Raw genomic sequence first — 17182 nt, forward strand, 5'->3', positions numbered from 1 at the left:
TGCACATGTTTCTCTCATTAGCCAACAGGTATTCTCTGCAGTTTTGCATGCCTCAAGAGGTACCTTCTAGAAACTGAAATCTCTCCAAAAGGCAAGGAATACTGCTATGGAGATGTGTATATATCGCTGCTTGGCTTACAATCACAAAGTTGTGATTCAGTCCCAACTGTTAGTGAGAGAGACCTTTAGCCAGGACCATCTGCTGGGTGTATCGCGATTGTTCTGGTCTGTGACTGTAACAAAGATGACTAATACTAGCCTGCATTATCTGGAAAAGTGGGCACCAATATGGATATTTCAAATAGTTCAGATGACCAGCCCTGGTTTATGAAGTCCTTGCCATCTGTCAAGACAGCAACATAAAAGAGCGAGCTCTTACTTCCTTGACTTCTCTTTGTCGGATTTTACGCTCCAACCTAATGAATTCCAAATATTTGAATTTGATTTAACGTGACTGAGAGCTACTTCACTTAACTGGGTTGGGAATTGGTCTGCTAAGCTCTTCAGACTATATTGGTTGCAGTGGTTGCATTTTGTTCAACAATTCCCACCCACCCCATTTATTATTTTATATACCGCCCACTCCGAAGACTCCGGGCGGTGCAAAAAAACATGCAAGCAAGACAACATTAAAAATTACATTCTAAATTAAAAACTAAAGTGACGAACAAAAAACAAATAGGTAAACTACAGGGCAAAAGCCTGGCAAAAAAGAAAAGTCTTCAATAGAGATTTGAAGATCAGTAAGGAAGGGGCTAAACAAATCTGGAGGGGAAGAGAGTTCCAAAGGAGTGGGGCAGCAACCGAAAAGGCCCTTTCACTGGTCCGAGAGCCCCGAATCTATATGAATAGCAAGTACAGCAACACACAAACCCCTTCACCTTTTTAGCATCAGTTCCACTCAAGCCTGTTTTGAAATACAATATAAAGATTTTTATTCTTCATGTTTTTCCAATGGAAGACCAAGATATTTCAAAAGGCAGATAAAGCAGCAGTTAAAAGCACAGTGTGCTATTTCCTTACTTCGGCCGTCACAATGCATTTTGAACAATAGTCGGTAAAAACCATCAAAAGATGAACAGAGGATCTGTTCTCGTAAAGACACAGCATTATTAAACAGGATAGCATGCACTGTGAAATGTGCTACTATACAAATGGCGACAAGCAAAATAATTTCGACTGCATGAAAATAAGGACTCCAGATAGAATATCTAATCATGTTTGTTAATTCACCTTAATGAATTTAAACCAAAAAAAAAATTATGATAAGTTTGAGGATTTATAATATTTATTTCCCAGACAGATACAGGAATATTGTTTGGAAACACTAAGGCTTGGATCCGAAGATTCTGCTGCGCACAGAAGGCAACTTCTGCTCAAGCTGATCCTGGCTTCCAAGAGTCTCCCCACAGCACATCCTGCAGCACTCTGGTGGGTCTCACTGACTCTCTGAGTAGCTTCGGGGGCAGTGCGGGGAGGCAGAACACAGGGGAAAGACAAGAGGGAGAAAAACCTAGCTGTGGGAGTAGAGTTCCCTTTGTGCATTTTTCCAGCTAAACCTGTGATTCACCTCAATGCCTAGAAGGTTTCCCTCTCCTCCAGCAGCTGAAAGAGAAACCCACATGATACAAGCACAGAAAAACCAAGCCAACACACACAAGCATTAATCTTTTTATACCAGAGCTATAAAGCATATGCTCTACATGAAGAATCCTTTACAGATGGCACTTTTAACTGCCAGTTGCACAACAGCTAGATATACTGTCTTTGCAATTATTTAAATCACACTAATTTAAAAGTTAGGAAAAAACTTTACCAAGCTGATCATGTCAAACCCATTAAACAAGGTGGAGAAACAATAGCCAACATTACATCAAATTAGTGTAACATTTACTTTTTGCTCCTCTCACTTGATTATATTTGTTTTCCAATTATTTAAATACATTTCAAATTTCTTTACACACACATTTGCAGCATACCAACACAGGCATATTTCAAATTTGCTGTTGTCATACACAACTCTTCAGTTTAACCTTTGACCTAGCCAAAGGTGGTTGCAACAATTCAGCAAGCACTGCTGTTACAGAAGCAAAATTCACTGGAAAGGTGCCAAAGCAAGGAAATAGCTGGTATTGATGAAGAATACCAGCTTTAAAGGCCACACTCATTCAAAAGGGCCTAATCTGACACTAATTCTGTCACCTCACCTCTATGAATGGCATCCAGCATTTATTGATCCTGTGGTATGGTGCCAGCTAGGAGACTAGATTCAATATATTAGGGCACGAGTGGGGATAGAGGAAGTAAAGAAGCCACAAACACACAAATAAACAAGGTCCAATTGTCTCCAGGTGCAACTGTTACCTTCTAAGGTAAGGAAGGGATATGTGCAAGCTTGATACCTGCTCCTGATCTTGCAGTGTTTAGGTGATGAGAGGGCAGAAGTGGTACCTGAATAGGCTCTGTAACTGGTAGTAGCCAAAAGAGAACATTCATCACATGCAAGGATAAAGGAGAATATTTTAAACACGCATGTGGCTGTCATATGAGCATTGTATTATAGCTACCAAAAGTTTAAACTCATATTTGCATCATATATCAACCTCTCATGCAGTCATGTCTTGTGGAACAAAACAAATGAAGCCTTTTCCTTGTGAGGCCATGGTTATTTGCTAATCCCTCTGAAGGTAACATAAACATCAGGAGCCCAGACCCTTAAAGACTGAGCCACAATATTTTTATTATACACAGTATGTAACTCGGGGTGGGGGAGAATCTCTAATTATTCTGAATCAGTTTAGTACAGGCAACTCTCATAGCCCTGTGCTTGTACAACAGTGCATTAATATTGCAAGATTCTGGGGGGATGGGGAGAACAAAAAGCTACAATGCTTCCCTCTAACAAAACCAACACATTCTCTCTATTAAAAAGGAGGTTTCAGCTAATATTGCTGTTCACAGCTCTGAGAGACAATGTTGCTGCATAAGAAAAGGTGTGATTGGGATGTCAAACGGAGACATAATACCACAGAGGTAGAGGACTTTGAGGAACTAACCCTGAGTTACAGAGTTATTCATTCCTGGCTATCTAGTATATGAAACATTCCTAATATCTTTTTTTGTCTACTGTCAGGTACTGCCTAAAATAGCTTTCAGTTGGTGAGTGGTGGAAGCCATGATGTTTCCACTAAAGGTAAGGCTTTGTTCTTTAAAAGCCATTTCTCACTTACTAGATCAACAACACGGGTATTAATGAAATAACGGAAAGATTTTAGCAATCTTTTCTTTACAAGATTACAACCCACACTTAAGAGCTCTATAACTGAATGAAAGAAATGCTCCCAGAAGACAATATCTCTATATGCAAAATAAATCTGCCACCTGCCAATTTTGCTTGTCAAAGTGCATTCTGGGAAAACAATATAGCAAAAGGCTATACCCACTTGTTTGGGCATCCATTATAGCATAGACAAGGTCCATTAGAAAGCAAGCTGCTCCTTTTCTAAAGAGTAGGTAATAATTCTAATTTCTTGTCCTAAATTAAAAGGCTGTGATGCCAAGACTGGTAAGATGGCTACTACCTTCTGATGCCAAATATAGAGGTTAATGGCAGCTGAACTGCAAGAGGCTCCACAGAATCTTGCTTGAGAGGATTTCTAAGATTAAGTGCAAACATTTTAACTATATGATTGACTGAAGTGTACTGGAGGTATTAATGAAGAAAATAATGTACTTCATCCTGTAAGCTTTTCCGTTAAAAAACAACAACAAATACATCAAAACATGTTCAATTAATGAAATCAGATAAAAGGATCCGGTAAAGACAAACCCATTTTTTAAGGGATCCTATACAAGGAATTGCATATCATATTTCCTTTAGCAGCAGGCTTCAGTGCTTGCTTCTGCCAACAGCCCTGTGACTATGATCTTACCTTCATCACATTACAGGAGGTTTAGGCCTCATTATTGTTTAAGGCTTGTTCAAGCAAATGCAAATACCTGTAAGCTATTTCATACAGTTAGAAAACAGGGACTCTTATAAAGTCACAACACTCTACAGGCAAATATCTTGAAACAGTCGGCAATAGGTTATGCCCATCATTATATACAAATTGAGTCTTAATTCCTCCTCCTCAACATTTTCCCCCAAGAGGTCTCTCTCATCAACAGTAGTATGCAACTTTTTACATCATTACAGGGCAGTTCTAGATTTCAGAGCTGTCCATCACTTGCCAGATATCCTGAAAACCAGCTGGTTTTCCTGGTCTCCCTCACATGAAAGTACTACTTCTTCCAAAAGTCCAAATTTAACTTTTCCATGCCTCTGGAAACAGCATTATTTTTCCTGTGCATGAAGCTCAGATATATGGATCTTTTTTATATAATCAAACATCAGATGCTGCATTTAGCAGATTTGTCTGAGGGGCAGCGGCTGCTTCTAGTTCATCCATACGAGGTTACAAGATCACAGGCAAAGCAATGGTGATCTTTCTTGTTCCGACTCATTTTCTGATTCTGGAATCCTTGGCATCAGGGCAGAACGGGTCAATCCCCAGAATTTTTGAGGAGACATATCCTTCTTTGTTGCAGTAAACTTCCAACCAATGTGGTTTTCACAAATCCTACATTCGGCTATAGTCCATGCATACCTACAAGGTGATAGTGCCTTATTAGTCTTTGAGTGAAACACACAGCATAACTCAGTAGAAAAAAAGTCTTACACAATTGGGAGGGCCATCATGGCTCTGGTGGAGAGCATTTCATCTGCTCTCGCGTGTCTCAGGCTTTTTAAATTAACCAACTCAGAGAAGCTGGAACAGAAGCAAGAAGCTTGATTCTCCAGAAGGTGGAGGAACTTCTGCAACTACGTGCACTCTGGCCAGGGGGCTGGTTGGAGCAGGAGACCCCACCTGGGAATCTTTTCTTTGGCTTTCCATCTGCCTGTAGGCTCAACTTGAGAAAACAAGGTTCTTGGAACGAAATAACGGTTTGCCATCCCCTTACCACACTATTCAATTTTATTTTTATCCTTCGTATTTTAGTTATTTTGTAATTGGTTTTCTTTTAGAAACTGAACTAGTCATGCTATATATTCTTGGCTGTTGTAGATCCTTAAGTAAACTCTTTCCTTTTCTCTCGGAGTTAAGACTGCTTATCTAAGCTGGCCAATTACATTTCTTTTTCCTTCGTCTTAATTGGACTGATATATGGCATTTAACGTCCAACTGTTTCACTGAAATTATTTCCTGGCTGTTTTAAGACTCAACGTGATTAATTACTGGTTTATGGTCTTCATTTGGTCTCCGTTTGGTTTCTGTTTTTTTGCTGTTGTTTTTTGTTCCTGTACTGGATAACTTTTATTTGCTTCAATTTTAAACTTCACTCCCTGACTCGATTATCTGTTTCTGACTGGATTACCAATGTGGATTACAAATATTTGATTTATACATCGGAGGCTTTAGCCCTGGACAAATTAATTTTCACTTAGGGGATTACTTTTTTGATTTCACTTTAACGCGGATGGAGATCTGTCTGATGCTTCCTTATCTCTGGCTGCAACATACAGTTTTACTTTGCTCTGCTACGAGTAACTGGGTTATTAATTGGAATATTTACAACATAGGATTTATTATACCTTATTTCTTCTGGAGGGACGATTGGATGAAGGAACTTTGAGAAGAAACTTTTGTTCAGTTTACAGAACGAAAGAGGCGGAAGCTTTCAAAGTCCCACAGTATAATAGTTAATTATTTAACTTTGCCTGTTGGCCACAAGATGGAACCAGAGACAATTAAACCTTGAGAATCTGAAACTTTAATTTGATGGGCTGAAGAGCTAACCAGTCCCATGGAGATTTACTGAATCTAATTCAATTCAATTATTTTGTTACTATAGTGTCAATCTATTGTCAATCTATTGTGAGTACTAGCATTGGTTTATTGGTACAGATATTATTTTCTGATATTATTCCCTGTTATGGAAGAATAGGGAGCTAAAGTTATTATAGTGTCAATCTGTTGTGTGTAATAGTCTTGGTTTATTGATACAGGTATTATTTTCTGATATTATTCCCTGTTATTGTAATTGCTTTGATAAACCCTATAGAATAGGGAAATCTATACACTTTGAGATATATACAAATATACACGTATTTTATCTTGCTAAGGTTTTGCTATTTTTTCTCTTGCATACTGGATTACTGGGTTACTGATATTAGACTATTGATGTTAGATCAGTTTAAACAGTAGTGTAATTCATTTATTCCCTGTGCTTTTAAAAGCTGTATACGATCCAACTGGGAATAGGGAAATCTATTTGATATATATTAGTACTCATATACATATTTATATCTTTTTTTGAAAAAGAATGGAATATTATTCCCTTGATTAATAGCTGTGGATCATAACCTCATTAGGAAAGCCGACGCCAATTTTCCTATTTTTATATTGTTTCATGTATGAATACCTTAGCGCAAAATCTATAAGAATGATGCATAAAAAGAAAGAAAAACCAACTAGGGCTAAGAGAGATTCCGTTGATGAAACAGATAACTCTGAGCCTTTAGAAGGCTCAGCTGCTTTTTCTAAATTTCAAGAGACTTTCCTTAAGGAATTACATAATGTTTCATCCCAAATCCAAGGTTTAGACGCTAAGTTTGATACTTTCTGGACAGAGATCACATCAAAACTTGACACTTTTTCGCAAAAACTGGCTCAACATGACCAACTTTCCTCTCGAGTACTTCAAATTAAAGAGGAGCTGACAGAGGAGAAATCATCTCGAGAAGCAGATTTAAAACGTTTAGAAAATCGAATTGAAATCTTGGAATCTAAGCAATGAGCTCATAACTTAAAAATCCGTGGATTGACAGAACAATTTGGGAAGGACGATCTTTGAATGCCACTGAAGCTTTACTCTTGGAATATTTAGGACATAATTCAGAAAGCTCCCTGAATATTCAAGAGATCTATAGAGTGAATTCCAGATATGCTCGGGAGAGAAAGGTTCCAAGAGATATTTTGATTAAATTTCAAAGCAAAAACATCAAGGATGACATTCTCCAAACACAAAGAAGGATGGCCTTAGAGCACAATAATCATCTACAAATTCTTCCTGATGTTCCTTTCAATATTCTACGTAAGCAGCGTGAATTGAAATTTCTTACAACTGTGCTTCAAGAAAAGGAAATAAGATATAGGTGGTGTATATCATTTTGTCTGGAGGTCTTCTTGGATAGCGGGAAAGCACAGATATCTACACCTTCAGATGCTGCCCATCTGTTAGAAGCTTTACGTATTTCAGATATTACTGCGTCAAACCAATCAACTGGAGAAGACTTGCCAGAAGAACAAAAAAGTGTCCAGGCTTCTACCTACAACGTTTAATAATAGACAATGGCTTATCCCAAGAAATTGATTTCAATCAACATTAACGGCCTAAACAATCCGTTCAAATGCAGGAAAACCTTTTTGAAACTGACGAAAGAAAAAGCAGATATAATTTGTCTCCAAGAAACACATATTAAATCCACTAATGTCAGTTTACTGACTTGTAAAGCACTTGGTCACTGTTATGTTGTTTCTGGTCCCAAGAAGAAAAATGGAGTAGTAATTTACATTAAGAACTTGAACTGGACCTTGGAAGAACAATTGCAGGATGATTTGGGGCAATTTATTATATTTAAATTTTGTACTCCTTAACAAACAAAAGTTACCATAGTGTCTATTTATGCTCCAAATGATAATAAAGTTCAATTTTTTCAAGATTTTTTTTTCAGTCATTGTTAGATGTTGCTGAAGGAGACCTGCTTATCGTAGGGGATTGGAATGCTGTTATCTCTCCATTGATGGATAAATCTGTCCCAAACAAAAAGTACTCTGGGAAGCTGCCTAGAAATGTTTTGATTATATGAAAATATTAACAATTGAAGATGCATGGAGACTGAAGCATCCTTTAGAGAGACTTTACTTTTTTCTCCCAACCTCATCAAATATATTAAAGAATCGATATGCGTATGGTCTCAAAGTCATTGTTATCAAGAATATATGATGTGGAAATAGCACCACTTACTTATGCTGATCATAATCCATTGATAGTAAGGTTCCAAAACTTTAATATTGGTTTGAAGAGATGGAGATTAAATAACTTTATTTTACAAGAAAAGGTGGTTTCAAAATGCAATGAAGAACTGTTGTTGTTTTTTCAAAGAAACAAGACTCCTGATGTCTCTACCTTCTGTGTTTTGGATTCAAGTAAGGCCTTTATGAGGGGAATTTTAATTTCAGAATCTTCTAAGAGGAAGAAGCATTTACAAAAGCAGAGGGACCGAATGAATTAACCTATTTAGAGGCTATCCATAAGACAAACCAACGCCAAGATAATTGGCAAAACATTCGAGAACTCCGTAAACAAATGGACCTTATAGAATCCAAAGAGACATATAGGAAAATGATGTATGTGAAACAAAGATATTTTGAGAAAGGCAACAAACCGGATAAGTTACTGGCTTACCAATTAAGAACAGAACAAGAAAAAAAGAACTATAACTTCGATCTGGAATGGCAAAGAATTTGTCTCGACTAATGATGAAATGACTGAGCAATTCGTGGAATACTATTCTAAGCTTTATAAAGAAAAGAAAGACCCTGGAAAAATTAGACACTTTTTAGAGGAGATACAAATAAAGTCATTTTCAGACTAACAGAAGAACTGCCTGAATAAACCTATTTCCTTGGAGGAAACGGAAATTGCAATAAGGAATCTTAAGAATAATTCATCAGGCCCTGATGGGCTATCGCCGATGTACTACAAAAAATTCCAAGAGAAGCTGACTAGCCCATTAACAGAAGTACTGAATGCGATTTTATCCCATTATGCTTTACCTGTCTCTTGGCAAGAGGCATTTATTTCTTTAATTCATAAAGAAGTGAAAGATCCTACTTGTCCTGAATCATATCGACCTATTTCTCTGCTGAATGTTGACTATAAAATATTTACTTCAATTTTGGCGGCAAGACTAAGAGGATTTCTGTCTGAGATAATTCATACAGACCAGACTGGATTTATCCCAAAATGACTTAGGAAAGACAATATAAGATATGCTTTGAATGCAATCGAAAAAATAACCACTACATACACAAAAGCAGCAATGATTTTTCTAGATGCAGAAAAAGCTTTTGATAATTTGGACTGATCTTTCTTGTTTGCTGTTTTGGAAAAAATGAATTGTGGTTCAAATTTTTTATCTTGGATTTGTAATATATATTACCAACAACCAGCCAAAATCATAGTAAATGGGTCTCTTTCTCAAAATTGCATTATAAGTAAAGGTTGCCCGCTTTCCCCGCTGCTATTTATACTCGCTCTAGAACCCCTGGCAATTAAGATTCGACAGGAGCAACGAATCCAGGGTATCAATATGGGGAACCAAGAACATAAAATAAAATTGTACGCGGATGATGTCCTTCTTACTATTACTCAGGTTAAAGACTCTTTTGACACATTGATGACACAGATACATAAGTACGGTTCTGTCTCTGGTTACAAGATTAATAATGGCAAAACAAAGATTTTGACCTGGAATTTTACAAAGGCGGAAACAGAACATTTTCATAATGTTTCAGGATTTCAAATAACAAAAAAGCCAATTAAATACCTGGGAATTAAATTAACAAGGAATAATAAAGATCTGCTTGAAAACAATTATTTACAAATATGGAAACTAATCACTGTTGATTTGGATAGATGGAAAAAGCTGACTCTTTCATGGCTTGGTAGGATTTCTGCAATAAAAATGAATATATTACCAAGAATGAACTGTCTTTTCCAAATGATTCCTATAAAGATTGATGACAAGACTTTGACTAAGTGGCAGAGTCAGCTAAATTCATTTATTTGGAATTACAAAAAACCTAGAATTTGATTTAAAGTTATGCAGGATTTAAAAGAGAGAGGAGGGCTAGCTGTTCCCAATTTGGAGCTTTATTATTATGCCAGCTGCCTGACTAGGATTTCTGATTGTATTACAACCCCTTATGGTTGTTTTGCCAGTATGGAGAGCTCTGGTGTCTCCAGAGGCCTACATAATTTTCTGTGGGTAACCAGTATGAGAAAAGATTCGGAGATACAACAACCTGCTATCAGACAAAGTCTTTTTTGTGTTTGGGATAAATACCAAAAAAGAATAAGAATACCAAAATTTTCTCCTTTGGAGTCAATTTTGAATATTTACTTTTATGAAGAAGAATCTTCTTACAAGTACAAATTTTGTAAAGACAATTTATGTACTTTGCAAAGTTTAACTCAAGACTTAATGCAGAGCAAGTCAGATTCTGAATCTCAACAACCACCTTGGTTTCAACAGGTCCAGATTAGTTCGATAGTATAGAAAGAGTTACAAATACAAGGTGGAAAACTTAGAGAACTGACTGACTTTGAAGACTTAATCAGCCAAAATAAGGACCATTTGTTGGGAAAAATATATAATCTGTTGCTGAAATATGAGACAGAGATGGAGCAGGTTAAAGAATACACGATAAAGAGGATGTAGAATTTCAAGAGGACGATTGATTTTTCTGACTGGGAATACCAGTGGAAAAGAAACGTTAAATTTACAATGTGTTATAACCTAAGGGAAAACTGGCATAAGATGTTTTTCAGATGGTACATGACCCCCCTGACAATTAATAAGATAGATAATTCATTCTCAAAAAACTGTTGGAAATGTAATTACCAACCAGGGTCATTTTTCCATATGTGGTGGACCTGTAATAAGGCTCAATTGTATTGGAAGCAAATTCATAAGAAAATGGAACAAATTTTAGAGATTAAATTTCCTTTTTTACCAGAAATCTTTCTTTTAAGTATGACAAAACCTTATATTCCTTCTAAATGCAATGAGCTGTCTTTATACATGATTACTGCAGCCAGGACTTTATATGCTCATAATTAGCGCGTTTCTGAAGTCCCCTCTTTAAATGATTGGTTTTTGAAATTATGGGATTATGCCTCAATTTTTAAAGTTTCAATGAATGAAGTCTCAACTGAGTCATTTATGTCAACCTGGGATCCCTTCATAAACTTTAATATTCGTCAAGGACATCATTTGTTCCCATTGTCTGGATTTTATTTGTGAAGCTTTATGTACCCAGCTTTATGCAACCAAGTGTTGATCATTGCTGCCGAATTCTCTTAGAACTGTTAATATATTCAGAATGTTTTCTTTCTAGTACTTGCTTAAAGAAATGTCATGACACTGTTTTTCTTTTCTTTTGCTTATGTTTCAATAAAATTGAAAAAAATGTTAAAGAAAAGAAAAAAGTCTTACAAATAACCATTATCTTCACTAAAGATTTCATATGCATAAACCCTCACAGATTAAAAATGTAAACTATACCAATGAAGTCCCACTGAAATCAATGAGACTTAAGTTAGTCATGACTAACTTGGCTCAGATTTCAAGGCTGCTTCGTTACGACTCTCTAGTCTGGATAGTGCCCTATGAGTGTGAGCTACAACTAAAAATATAGGCAGTGACAAGCAAATTCAATTACACATATGAGAACACCCCAGTAAGAAGACTGGCACCCAGACTCCAGTAAGAAGCATCTAAGATGGGTTCAAACTTGGGCCATACTTGATTAAAACAACAACAAAAAACAACTGCAAAAGAGTGAGAGAGCTAGAGTGTAGGTAGAAACCTACAGTAGAGACAGCCTCAACAGGTGACAACTGTCTACCCCCTCAAAGCTGGGCAAGCCATCTGGGCTTGGACTCCAATAGAAGTCACATGAGCAGTGCCAATCTGGAAACAAAGAGACTAAGACAGGGCCGGGGCCGGATTTGAAGGCAGCTACTTGGGACCTAGCCGAGTGGCCATGAAGACCACATAAACCCGGCAGCAGCGCGAAGGACATGTCCCATTACCAAATGCAACTCTGCCAACTCTATGGTGGGTACTGAGGTAGGGAGCGGCTGTTCACAGGAATCAGCTGCAAACTTTCCTTGTGTCATGCAACCTTCCATTTGCAAAGAGATTCTAATATGGGAGTGCTTCCAAACATGTAATTGAAACAATGTGGTCTTGGAGATGTTACACACACAAGAACACATGGCCCTAAATGTTTGAATCAACTATTACTCACAACCAAAAATGGTGTCTATGAGTTAGATAAATGTTTGAGTCATAATGAGCTTTGGAGTAGGAAAGGAACAAATGTGTTTTTCATTAGAATAAGGAGTCTTGATAGTTTGTCTCCCTCACAGTGCTGCTGCTTTGATGGACTTCCCCTAGCTACTTTCATTCTACTTAAGGTCCTTATAGTCTTGCCACCTTGATGGTTGTACATACATACCCTGTTTTCCCGAAAGTAAGACCTACCCTGAAAGTAAGACCTAGCAGTAATTTCTGATGTACCGCTAATTGCCCTAGTGCATTTTGGGGGGCTAAAATTAATATAAGACACTGTCTTATTTTCGGGGAAACACGGTAGAACAAAGCTAAGCACTTTAATGGCATGTTAATATCTGAATCTATAACAGAGCTGCTCAACTTTGGCCCTCCTGCAGATGCTGGCCAACAATTCCCATAATCCCTGGCTATTGGCCACTGTGGCTGGGGATTATGGGAGTTGTAGTCCAAAAACAGCTGGGGGGCCTAGGTTGAGCAGGCCTGATCTACAAGCATGCAGAAGAGATAAGTAATTACCCAGGAAACCAGCTGTGCTCTGTGGATGATCTGCCTCTCAGATTCAGGTTACAGGCTTTGTACACAGTAAGGGCCTCATGCACATATCCATGAGGATTCACATATGCAGCCATAGGTCCACACAAGGATAAACTACAACAAAGTTACAAAGTCAGCTGTGAAGAAGATGCAGAGTTGGAAATGTTTGTGATGGCACACCACCCCCCACCCCATGACTCTCACAGCCACACCACTGTGTACATTCCATATATCCCTAGGTTTTCTCAAACTGAAAGACCAACAACTGGGAAGTAATTCAATATTGGGAATATTTTCACTTTTTAAAAAGTTTCTACTGAATATAGTTGAAGAGAAAAGCTTAGAAACATGTAGGGAGTTGCAGTTGGATGCTTGATGTCCAGAAAGAGACACAAACGAGACTAATAGTGGACAGATGATAGCATTTCAGCACCTTTTCCCCAAGGCATTTGGCTATCCCTTGTGTTTTACTGTGTAGGCCATCACATCCTTGGACAGTTGCTTTCTACAAGCTACATGCTTCCATGAAAGTGTCTTGGCCTTGGAAGCAGAATAAAAATTAAGCTAAATTTGACAAAATAAGGCCATTTATACAAAGTCCAAATTTGTCAATAGAACATTCTAGAGTGAAACAACTCCCCCCACATAGGAACACATCTATGGCAAAGAGGCACCTTTTAAAGTGGTAGTTATCTTATATTTAGCAGAGGAACAGCAACTACCCCTGCTTACTTGGCAAAGAGGCACCTTTTAACATGGTGATTCTCTTTATTTAGCGGGAGAGAGTAACTGGCCCTATCCACCCCCAGCACAGTACCTCCAGCGACCGTTGCTGGTGTCTATCTTATGTCTTTGTTTTAGATTGTGAGCACTTTGGGGACAGGAATCCATCTTATTTATTTATTATTTCTCTGTGTGAACTGCCCTGAGCCATTTTTGGAAGGGTGGTATAGAAATCAAATTAACAACACACACAACAACTATCCCTGTCCAATGCACTGTCCATCCAGTGGCTGTTGCTAATGTGTTTGTTTTAAGACTATGAGCGCTTTTGGGACAGGGAACTAGTTTCTTAAAACTTTGATCCATAAAGTGCTTGGATAACTTTTTTTTGGTTGAAAAGTAGGATATGAATATTCTTAATCATAACAATAAAATAACCAGTTGGGTCCATTAACTGTCCAAACTTCAGTTTTTGCTAAACAATTGTATATTAATAAAGTATATAATAGCTAGAATGCTGTTTGGACACAAGACACACATGAGATTTTAGGCTGTAATACAGTGTCGCCCATTAAATACTCACCTGAATATTTCATTTTTGGTAGTTATCTCTGTGTCTTGACAGTGCTTACAACAGAGAGATGTGCACTGCAACAGGAAGCAAACTTCAATGAGAAAACTCACCTTTCAGTCATCAATAACACACCCCAACATCTGGGACAAATCAAATGTGTGCACAAACCTAGTGGTTTGCAGCCATACATCATGGACTCCAGCAAAACAAGAATCTAATCCAATAACCACAGGTCAGCAATACAATGCTGCACCATAAGACCCAGCATTCAAAGCAGTACTGGCTGCAACAGACTCTACACCACTGTATGGCTAGAAAAATTAGATACTACCTAGAGATATACATATTAGGTGGTATAAAAATACAGTAAATAAATAAACAAAACACTATAGTATTTTCAAAAAAATATGACTGCAGAATCTGCTGTTGGAATTAGCATGTCAAACAGTATAAGTTGTTACCTGTCAAAAACCCTGACAACATTTTTTTTAAAAGCTTAAGATAAGCAACTCCCATTCTTGATTATACCTATACAGTACTGCTATTAGTATTGAATGATTAGGTTCAGCTTTGTAAAGAAGTTCAGAATACTTACTTTGTTCATTATATCTAGTTCACATCGCAGTCGCTGAACAGCACTACCAATTTTAAGCAGCTGAATTCGCAATGCATCATCAATGGGTAGACAAGCTGCAACTCTGTATGAAAAGTCTGCGGGGTGGGGGGGAACTCATTTTACTAATTTTAAAAAGGCAAAGGGTGAAATCTTTCTCTCAAGATTGTAAAACACACATCCCCCCCACCAAACAGTCAATGCATATATCACTAAAAATCTACAGCCACACTCTACTAGCAACTTTGCTTATGTCAGTTCAATTAAGTGGTGTGAAAATTATTCTACTTTTTGTTTTAAACAGATATGCATGAATTCTGCTCTTAAAACAATTATCTTTAATGTCACTGGAAGGTGTTTCCTATAACTGCACTAGTGATGTGGTCAACAGTCTAATACTGTTTGGACTTTATAGTCTAATGCTATCTATATATTTATTTCTCATGGGTGTACCATGGAATGTGCGTCCCAGCAACCCAGCTGATTGGCTGGGGTGCAGGCCAATGGTGGTGGCGGGCCGGCCTGCTGGCACTGGCTTGCACTGGGAGGCAAGCGGCAGCTGTGGAGGCCAGCGGCAAGCCACAGAACCAGTACTCGGCCCCAGCTGTGGAGGTGAGGTGGCGGTGGGCCCGGCCGTGGCGGCGCGGTGGCGGGCTGGCCTGCTAGAAATGGCTGGCACTGGGAGGCAAGCGGCAGGCCACGGTGTCAAGGTCTGGCCAAATGCCAGGGAAGTTCACGGCTTGGCTGAACGCTGTCGACTGAATGACGTACGTTGTTTTTCAGCAAGGAGTAGACGGCTGGTGACAGGATTTATAGTGGAAGCCGATAGCTCCCAGCTGGCAATAATTCACAGCTTATCAGCCTTCAGCAAGAGGCGTTTGCTCCTTCTAATAGATTCTAATTGCGTTCTGCGTTTAGTGCACCTGCATTGTTGTGGTGTCAGTGTTTCATTGCCTAGTTCTTCTTCCGATTGGTCTCTCATGCTTTCTGCTGACTCAGGTTGTTGTGCCTGCTCTAAATCATTAGTTGGATCTACCACAGCCATTTCATGAACGCTGACAGCCGGGCTCTGCCCCTCAGACACTCCTGACTCGGCTGGAAAGTTGACAGCTTCCCCTTCCTCCTCGCTGTCAGAGATTGAGGGCGTGACACACGGAGCCGGTACTCGGCACAGTGGCGGGCCTGCAGGCTCGGCTACAGAGGCAAGGCAGCAGCGGTGGGCCGGCCACGGAGGTGCCCGTGGAGCCAAGGAGCCTGCAGGAGGCCGGGGCAGGAGGGAATTGGGCAGCGGAATTTCTCTGTTTGCCTCCTGGGAGGAGGAATGGCGGTGGTGGCTGGGGGCTTTTCAGCTGCCTGCCAACTGGTAAAGAGGGCCTGGCCTGTGGCAGCAGAGGTAAGGTATTCAGTGCAGGGAGGGAAGGGGAGGGGGTGGGAGAGAACTGTGTGGGTGGGGGTGGGAGGGGGGCAAGGGAGTGGGGCGGGAGGGAGTGGAAGAGGGGCAAGAGAGTGGGGCGGGAGGGAGTGGAAGAGGGGCAAGAGAGTGGGGCGGGAGGGAGGGCAAGAGGGGCAAGAGAGTGGGGCGGGAGGGAGGGGAAGAGGGGCAAGAGAGTGGGGCGAGAGGGAGGGAGAGGGAGAATGGGGCATGAGGGAGGGGGGAACAGCCGGCCTCAAAGAGCGCAGAGATGCTCTGTGCGGGTTGGCTAGTAAAGTATTATATGCTATAAAGTATATAAAGTATTGTTGGAAGGCTACTCTGTGAAGAGCAGACACAGCTGAGAAGGTGAGCAAGCTTTTCTAAACATCTAGCCTTTTCTCCTTCAAACAAACTAACAGGAAGAGGGGAGAATTTCAGGGGCTGTTTCACTTTAAGGGGTAGGTCTTAGTCTGTGTGTGTGTTATTTGCTAGGGTTAGAATTTCCCAGGTCTAGGATTTGCTAGGGCTACCAAACTCCAGTGTTTTCCTTTGTCCCTGCCTGGAGGAGGTGGAGTCAGCTAGGGCTGGGAGAGGCCCCACATTCCTTTGACCCACATCCTGTGTCTTAGTTAGAAGGCTATTCTACATAATAGGTGAGGGCCCGAGAGCATAGCGAATAGGTATAGCAAACAGGAGTTTTACAGGAGTTTAGCGGGAAGTGTGTGTGGGAGTTTGGAAAAAACTCATGTGAGCACAAGGAGCCTGGTGGAGAAGAGAACGTAAGTACAAATCCCTCCCTCGTATCCCTCATATTCTTAGGAAAGGCTGTTTGACCAGATAAATAGCTGACCATTACAGCTGAGACATATCCTTCTAATAAACTAACAAACAGATAATATACTAATTCTAATAAACTATCTCTAAATACTGTAAACAGCCAACAAAAACAGTATGAAGATAGAAGGTCAGCAGAGGAAGGGGCACTTCCCAGTGTATTGCACAGAGTGCCACATGTATGACTATTTGCCCCATGGGCAGAAGTCATGGGTGTGTGCTTGGTGCAAGGAGCTCCTGGCTCTCAGGGAGCAAATTGGTTCCCTTGAGACCAAGGTGGCGGATCTGGAGAAGCTTAGA

The 17182-nt window shown here is 39.5% G+C and overlaps 1 protein-coding gene across 5 annotated transcripts in view; it reads right to left on the reverse strand.

The window, feature by feature from the left end:
* CRBN (cereblon) overlaps positions 1 to 17182 on the reverse strand; it is a 68739-nt gene that overhangs the window by 16367 nt on the left and 35190 nt on the right. For 3 of the 5 annotated variants that reach the window (XM_053296514.1, XM_053296519.1, XM_053296515.1), the window contains 4 exons: positions 14617 to 14732; positions 14031 to 14095; positions 12707 to 12838; positions 1271 to 4649 (listed from right to left, as the gene is read on the reverse strand). In XM_053296514.1, coding sequence (XP_053152489.1) covers positions 4466 to 4649; positions 12707 to 12838; positions 14031 to 14095; positions 14617 to 14732 — 497 coding nt within the window. In that variant the 3' untranslated portion in view covers positions 1271 to 4465. Of the gene's footprint in view, positions 1 to 1270; positions 4650 to 12706; positions 12839 to 14030; positions 14096 to 14616; positions 14733 to 17182 lie in introns of those variants that run through there. The other 2 variants (XM_053296518.1, XM_053296517.1) reach the window with 1 other exon arrangement.

The sequence above is a fragment of the Hemicordylus capensis genome, chromosome 2 (assembly GCF_027244095.1).
Source record: "Hemicordylus capensis ecotype Gifberg chromosome 2, rHemCap1.1.pri, whole genome shotgun sequence".
Lineage (NCBI taxonomy): Eukaryota > Metazoa > Chordata > Lepidosauria > Squamata > Cordylidae > Hemicordylus > Hemicordylus capensis.